The sequence below is a fragment of the Tupaia chinensis genome, unplaced genomic scaffold, assembly GCF_000334495.1.
Source record: "Tupaia chinensis unplaced genomic scaffold, TupChi_1.0 Scaffold143584_1, whole genome shotgun sequence".
Lineage (NCBI taxonomy): Eukaryota > Metazoa > Chordata > Mammalia > Scandentia > Tupaiidae > Tupaia > Tupaia belangeri.
The window spans coordinates 4,172,189-4,180,578 of NW_006203430.1; the positions used below are offsets into that span (position 1 = coordinate 4,172,189).

Consider the following 8,390-nt stretch of genomic DNA (forward strand, 5'->3'; position numbering starts at 1 on the left):
CCGGTGGTTGGTGGGAGTCCAGCACCTTACCCACCATACCTGCTAGCCTCAATTCTTTTCTTTTCTTTTTTTTTTAAAGAGAGATTTTTGTTATAGGGCATGTGCTTTCGCCAGAGAGAGACAGAAAACGAGAAATCACTTTCCCGGGGGGATGGCCATACCGCAGTCACTTTTCTATTCTTTTCTCGGGATCTTGGGCAGGAACGCACACATGTGACTGCTGTGAGTTTTAGGCTGCTGGGTCCAGGACATGAACCATGATTGGCCATGTGGGAGTCCAGCAATGTAACCATTATGCCATCTGCTGGTCCCCAGAGTAATTCTTATTAATAGCTCATTCTTGTACTTTTCATACACATATGAGAGGATCTTTGAAAATGGGAGATGTACATTATGAAAAAACTATGCATGTATTTCAAAAAGTTTTTGCATCAAATAAAACTTAATATACATTAATCTATTTCCCATGAGCTTTTTGAAATACCCTCATATTTATTTAAAGTTGATATTATGCTATAAATAATAGGTGTCTTTTTCTTTATATTTTTAAATACTGTCAAAATGTGATTTTTTTAATGCCTTTTTTTTTTTTTTAGTTTGCTATAGAGCATGTATACTTGCCAGAGAGAGAGAGAGAGTGAGAAATCACTCCCCAGGGGGATGGCCATGTTACACTTCCTTCTCCTTGTACACACATGTGACAGGTGCTCTTTTTAAGCTGCCAGGTCCAGGACTTGAACTGCACAGTCCATGCGAGATCTAGCCACCTTAACTACCATGCCACTGGTTGGCTCCAGTGTATTTGTAGATATTTTGAGCAGCATCCATACTGTTTTCCACAGTAGCCATACTAATTTAAATCCCCACCAACAGTGTATGAGAGTTCCCTTTTCTCTGCAGCCTTTGTTGGCACTTACTTTTATTTAAGAATTTTTTTTTTTTCTATAGAGCATTTGTGCTCACCTGAGAGACAGACTGAGAGTGAGAAATCACCCCCCCACACAAGGGATGGCTACACCGTAATCCCTTCTCCTCCGTTCTCCTCTTGGGATCTTGGGAGGGCACATACGCATGCACGCACGCACATGCACCTGCTGTGATTTTCAAGCCACCAGATCTGGGACTTGAACTGTGGTCAGCCATGTGGGAGTCCAATGACATAGCCGCTACACCATCTGCTGGCCTGTAATGTCCCTTTTTGCTTCTGATTTTATTTAGGTCTTTATATTTTTCTCGGTTAGTCTAGTTAATGATTTGTCAATTTTGTTGATCCTCTAAAAACCATTGATTTTTTCTTTGTATTGTTCTTCTATTTATTTCTGCTCTGATCATTATTATTTATTCTATTACTTTTGGGTTTCACTAGTTCTTGCTTTTTCAGTTCCTTGAGATGCATCACTAGGTTATTTGTATCTTTCTATTTTGTTCTTACAAGCATTAATTGCTTACATAAACTTTCCTCTTACTTTTGCCATACCCCAAAGATTTTGGCATGTCATATTTTCATTATCATTTGTTTCAAGATATTTTAAAATTTCATTCCTACTTTATTCACTAGTTTATAATCATTCAGTAGCATGCTCTTTCATTTCCACTTATAGTTTTTTATTTATTTTTTTTTTTGGAGAAGATTTTTGCTATAGGGCGCATGTGTTTACCAGAACGACGGAGAGAGACAGACACAAAGCAAGAAATCATGCCCCAGGGGGATGGCTATGCTGCAATCCCTTCTCCTTCTTTCTCCTTCCGGGATCTTGGTCACGCATGCACATGCACCTGGCGTGAGTTTAAGCCACCGGGTTGGGGACTCGAACCACAGTCAACTACATGGGAGTCCTGCGACATGGCCATTATGCTAACTGCTGGTCCCATATTATTGTATTTTTAAAAGTTTTTTGTTGTTGTTCATTCCATGTTTAATCCCATTGCGGTCAGAAGAGATGTTAGCTATTTTTGTTTTAAATTTGTAGAGCTTGTTATTTGCCCTATTGTGTGGTCTATCTTTGAAAAGTTACCATGTTCCACTGGGCAAAAAAAAAATATGTATTACGTATTTGTTGGGTGAAGTGTTTTGTAAATGAAACCCCATTGGGTTTATAATATCATTTAATACCAGTGTCTTTTCAGTTTTTGTGCAGATGATCTATTCAGTGGTGGTGGGGGGGGAAATCCTTAACAAGTAATGTTGTAGAGTCTGTCTTACCATGTCCATTTGGCATCTTTGTTTTGTGTATGTAGGTGCTCTAATATTGAGTATAGATATAATTATTCTATCTTTTTGGTGGGTTAATTTCTTTAATACTATAATATGACCTTCTTTGTCTTTTTACAGATTTTATTAGCTGTTGGGATAGCAAATCCTGCTTATTTGGGCGTTTCCATTTCCATGGAATGCCTTTATTCGGATCTTTTACTCTCAAACTGTGCCTTCCTCAGTGTTGTGTGCTTTTATTTTTCCCCAAAGCAGCCTATAAAGGACTCCTGTTTGTTTTTGTTTGTTTTGTTCTTAATCCATTCTCTCTCTCTCTCTTTTTCTTTTTTTGCTTTATTTTTCTGTATTCGAAGATCCTAGTGCTTTCAATTCTGAGAACTTAAATGTGTGGCTTAGGGGAATGTAAATCAAGATAATAAAATAAAAAACTATTTTTATTTTTTATTATTTTTTTTAATTGCCAGAGTATAGGTACACTTGTCAGAGAAAGACAGAGCAGGAAAGGGAGAAAGCATCCCCCACTGGAATTGATCATGGCACAGTCCCTTCTCCTCCATTTCTCCATCCTGTAGGGAATTGGGGCATTCTCACAAATGTACTTGACATGTTTTTCAACTCCCTAGAACAGGGATTCAAACTGCATGGTCAGACATGTGCAGTTCGGCTCCTTAACCACCAGGCCATGCAGCCAGCCTGAAAAAGTATTTTTAAAGGGGGATTGTAAGAGCAAGCAGATGGTGTAGTGGTCAAGGTGCTGGATTCTCGCATGATCAACCATGGTTTGAGTCCTGGACTCGATGACTTGAAACTCACGCTAGGCATGCCTACATGTGTGCATTCCTAAAATCCTGAGAGGGGAATGGTGGGAAGGGGATTGTGGCATGGCCATCCCCCCTGGGGAGTGATGTCTCACTTTATGTCTCTCTCTCTCCAGTGAACACTCATGCCCAATAGAAAAAAAAAATCTCTTTAAATAAATAAATAAAGGGGGAGTTGATGTGAAATGTAAGACTCATTGCTGTGCTAAATGTGGTGTTTCTGTTCTTTGACAGATGTTGGTGACCGTTCATGCTTTTTCTCTCTGTGCAGGTGTAATGGATAGGTAACAGAGAAGACCTCTTCCCTTTCTTGTCAGGGCGTCAGCATGACTGAGTGCTTCCTGCCCCCCACCAGCAGCCCCAGTGAACACCGCAGGGCAGAGCATGGCAGTGGGCTTACCCGGACTCCCAGCTCTGAAGAGATCAGCCCCACTAAATTTCCTGGATTGTACCGCACTGGTGAGCCCTCACCTCCTCATGATATCCTCCATGAACCTCCTGACATAGCATCTGATGATGAGAAAGACCATGGGAAGAAAAAAGGAAAATTTAAGAAAAAGGAGAAGAGAAGTAAGTGTTGTTTTTTTTTCCCATGCTTTACATACATTTTAGATAAGCTTCCGTCCTAATCACACGTACCAGCTCTTATGGACATGTCAGACTTTCATGTGACATTTTTTGTTCTTTATTTTTTGAGATCTCAATCTTTTATACTGCAGTTGTGTTTTAGGGTCTTAATCTAGTAAAGAAAAATACTGAATTTCCCAAAATGGTAGTTTTTCACTGGATATTTCTTTAAGTGGTCATTTGAAATAATGTATTGAAAGTAGATATTGGGATTTTGTGTTGTTGTTCATTCCATGTTTAATCCCATTGCGGTCAGAAGAGATGTTAGCTATTTTTGTTTTAAATTTGTAGAGCTTGTTATTTGCCCTATTGTGTGGTCTATCTTTGAAAAGTTACCATGTTCCACTGGGCAAAAAAAAAATATGTATTACGTATTTGTTGGGTGAAGTGTTTTGTAAATGAAACCCCATTGGGTTTATAATATCATTTAATACCAGTGTCTTTTCAGTTTTTGTGCAGATGATCTATTCAGTGGTGGTGGGGGGGGAAATCCTTAACAAGTAATGTTGTAGAGTCTGTCTTACCATGTCCATTTGGCATCTTTGTTTTGTGTATGTAGGTGCTCTAATATTGAGTATAGATATAATTATTCTATCTTTTTGGTGGGTTAATTTCTTTAATACTATAATATGACCTTCTTTATCTTTTTACAGATTTTATTAGCTGTTGGGATAGCAAATCCTGCTTATTTGGGCGTTTCCATTTCCATGGAATGCCTTTATTCGGATCTTTTACTCTCAAACTGTGCCTTCCTCAGTGTTGTGTGCTTTTATTTTTCCCCAAAGCACAAACTGTGCCTTTCTCAGTGTTGTGTGCTTTTATTTTTCCCCAAAGCAGCCTATAAAGGACTCCTGTTTGTTTTTGTTTGTTTTGTTCTTAATCCATTCTCTCTCTCTCTCTTTTTCTTTTTTTGCTTTATTTTTCTGTATTCGAAGATCCTAGTGCTTTCAATTCTGAGAACTTAAATGTGTGGCTTAGGGGAATGTAAATCAAGATAATAAAATAAAAAACTATTTTTATTTTTTATTATTTTTTTTAATTGCCAGAGTATAGGTACACTTGTCAGAGAAAGACAGAGCAGGAAAGGGAGAAAGCATCCCCCACTGGAATTGATCATGGCACAGTCCCTTCTCCTCCATTTCTCCATCCTGTAGGGAATTGGGGCATTCTCACAAATGTACTTGACATGTTTTTCAACTCCCTAGAACAGGGATTCAAACTGCATGGTCAGACATGTGCAGTTCGGCTCCTTAACCACCAGGCCATGCAGCCAGCCTGAAAAAGTATTTTTAAAGGGGGATTGTAAGAGCAAGCAGATGGTGTAGTGGTCAAGGTGCTGGATTCTCGCATGATCAACCATGGTTTGAGTCCTGGACTCGATGACTTGAAACTCACGCTAGGCATGCCTACATGTGTGCATTCCTAAAATCCTGAGAGGGGAATGGTGGGAAGGGGATTGTGGCATGGCCATCCCCCCTGGGGAGTGATGTCTCACTTTATGTCTCTCTCTCTCCAGTGAACACTCATGCCCAATAGAAAAAAAAAATCTCTTTAAATAAATAAATAAAGGGGGAGTTGATGTGAAATGTAAGACTCATTGCTGTGCTAAATGTGGTGTTTCTGTTCTTTGACAGATGTTGGTGACCGTTCATGCTTTTTCTCTCTGTGCAGGTGTAATGGATAGGTAACAGAGAAGACCTCTTCCCTTTCTTGTCAGGGCGTCAGCATGACTGAGTGCTTCCTGCCCCCCACCAGCAGCCCCAGTGAACACCGCAGGGCAGAGCATGGCAGTGGGCTTACCCGGACTCCCAGCTCTGAAGAGATCAGCCCCACTAAATTTCCTGGATTGTACCGCACTGGTGAGCCCTCACCTCCTCATGATATCCTCCATGAACCTCCTGACATAGCATCTGATGATGAGAAAGACCATGGGAAGAAAAAAGGAAAATTTAAGAAAAAGGAGAAGAGAAGTAAGTGTTGTTTTTTTTCCCATGCTTTACATACATTTTAGATAAGCTTCCGTCCTAATCACACGTACCAGCTCTTATGGACATGTCAGACTTTCATGTGACATTTTTTGTTCTTTATTTTTTGAGATCTCAATCTTTTATACTGCAGTTGTGTTTTAGGGTCTTAATCTAGTAAAGAAAAATACTGAATTTCCCAAAATGGTAGTTTTTCACTGGATATTTCTTTAAGTGGTCATTTGAAATAATGTATTGAAAGTAGATATTGGGATTTTGTTCTGAGAGAGCCTTTTCTTGGGTAACTTGTGTAGGCAATTTGGGGTGCACTTTATTGGATCTGTGAAAAACTACTTAATCGTATGTCTTAAGCAAGTGCTGTTCAATAGGGAGGATGAGTTGTTTAAGCATAGTTCTTTAGTATGTAGAAAGGAAATAAGGTGCGTTATTTCAAGTTAAGTATTTCTGAATTTTGGGTTTCATGGCATTTTTTTGGTCAATTTGTTTTTGAAGCATAACTAGAGTATGCAGATTTTGTACAAGTTGGTGAGTGGAGCCACTACAAGAATCTGGAAATAGGCTATTATCAACACCCTAGAAATTCTCTTTCGCAGGCCAGCGGGTGGTGTGGTGGTTAAGGCACTGGACTCCCATATGGCTGACTACATTTCAAACCCCAGACCTGGTGGCTGGCCTTTTCATTTTCCCTCTGTCTCTCCGGTCAAATTTAAAAAGAATAATAAATAAAAATTGAATAAAATAATTCGTTTTGTCTTTTTTTTTTTTTTTCTTTAAGGAAATTCCCTTTTGCCGCTCCTTCAAAGAGAATTCCTTACTCCTCTCAGAAGTAAACTTCTTTCATCATAGATTGATACTGCCTGATTTTGAACATATACAAATGGGAGCACGTGTTATGTTGTGTCTAGTTCTTTTGCCCAGTAATACATTTTTTTAAAGAATTACTTTATTTAGGGGCCAGCAGGTGGTGTGGTGGATAAGGGCGCTGGATTCCCACATGGCCAACCATGGTTCAAGTCCCGGACCTGGTGGCTTGCTTTCTCCCTTTCCCTTTCTCTCTCTCTTTCTCTCTCTCGTCAAGTAAAGAAAAAAAAATAACAATAACAAATGGAAATAAATAAATAATTCTTTAAAAACAAGAATTACTTTATTTAACTTTTTATTTAATTTAATTTGATCAGAGAGGGACAGAGAGAGTGAGAGAGGGAAAGTGAGAAAGCAAGCTGCCAGGTCCAGGACTCGAACCACTGTTGGCTATGTGGGAGTCCAGTGCTCTTAACTACCACGCCACCTGCGGGCCCTTGCCCAATAACACATTTGTTAGTCATTCTTGTTATTCCTTGCGGCAGTAATTTGTTCTTTATATTTGCTAGGTATTGTTTTTATTTTGTTTGTTTGTTTTTTTGAGAGGTTTTTGCTGCAGGGCACGTCAGCTTGCCAGAAAGATAGAGACAGAAAGCGAGAAATCACCCCCCAGGGGGGATGGCCATGCTGCAATCTCTTCTCTTCCATTCTCCTCTCGGGATCTTGAGCACGCACGCACATGTGCCCAGTGTGAGTTTAAGCCACCAGGTCGGGGACTCGAACCACTGTCAACTACATGGGAGTCCAGCGACATAGCCATTACGCTAACTGCTGGTCCTGCTAGGTATTGTTTAATTGTACTAATATACTAGAATTTATGATGAAGGTCTTCAAAAATCCATGGAAAATGGATATTATGAACACATTATGCATGAATTTCAAAGTTTTTTTTTTTTTTTTTTTACTGAAATACATTCATACTTTAATCCCATTTTCCATGAACTTTTTGAAGTGCCCCTACATTTGTTGATTCTCCTGTTGATCACCTGGGTTGTTTTCAGTTTTGACTATTATGAATAATGCTTTTGTGAGCCGCGTCATACATGTTTTTTGATGCACCTGTTTTATGCGTTTTTGTCATGTGTGGCTCTGGCAGCAGAATTGTTCACTCAGAGGCCATGTGTATTTCAGGTTCGGTAGCCTGTTCAGAGGCCATGTGTATTTCAGGTTCGGTAGCTCCTACAAAGCAGTTTTTCAGAATGGTTATACCAGTTTATATTCCCACTTGCAGTGCATGAGAATTCCACTTGCTTTACATCATGATATTTTACCCTAAAGATTTCTGCCATTCTGGTTTGTGGTTATTTTAGTTAGAGGGTAGTTTACACGATATCTTTAATCTTTGTTATAGAATACCTTATAAGGTCGCTAGCTAAGGAAAAGAATAGGGGAGTTATAGATAGGAAAACGTGACAGAACCAAACTACAATTCTATGACACCAGCATTAAGGCAGCTGGTCACTCCGGCACGGATCCTGCCAGTGTGTGAGAACTGGAGTTTCTGAAGCAGGGAAGTGGCCAGCGAGGAGAGGATTTCAGTCCTTTGCTCGAATGAGGTTGCGATCCCTTTTGGAGTTTGCAGAATGAACTGCATCGCTGCTAACAGAAAGGTGAGGTGTAATGGAGGAATAATAGGAGCACATAAACGAAATGCAGGGTACATCATACTTTTGAGATTGCCTCAAATGACAGGCATCAAATAGAAAAAAGTGAGGCTAAATAAATTAGTATGTTAGAGGACATGATTCGCATGATGGAAGGATGCTCCATTTTACAGAAGGGTTCATTCCATTAGCCCTCTATATAGAGCCTTCCACGTGTTTTTGTAACATTTGGTTTGACCGAATTCCACTTACACACGTAATGTGATATAAAACTACTTTCCCT

The 8,390-nt window shown here is 39.5% G+C and overlaps 1 protein-coding gene across 4 annotated transcripts in view; it reads left to right on the top strand.

Moving 5' to 3' along the window:
- Positions 1 to 8,390, top strand: part of RALBP1 (ralA binding protein 1) — a 52,982-nt gene that overhangs the window by 19,130 nt on the left and 25,462 nt on the right. For 3 of the 4 annotated variants that reach the window (XM_027766483.1, XM_006164026.3, XM_006164027.3), the window contains exon 2: positions 3,302 to 3,600. In XM_027766483.1, coding sequence (XP_027622284.1) covers positions 3,357 to 3,600 — 244 coding nt within the window. In that variant the 5' untranslated portion in view covers positions 3,302 to 3,356. Of the gene's footprint in view, positions 1 to 3,301; positions 3,601 to 5,308; positions 5,628 to 8,390 lie in introns of those variants that run through there. The other variant, XM_006164028.3, reaches the window with a different exon arrangement.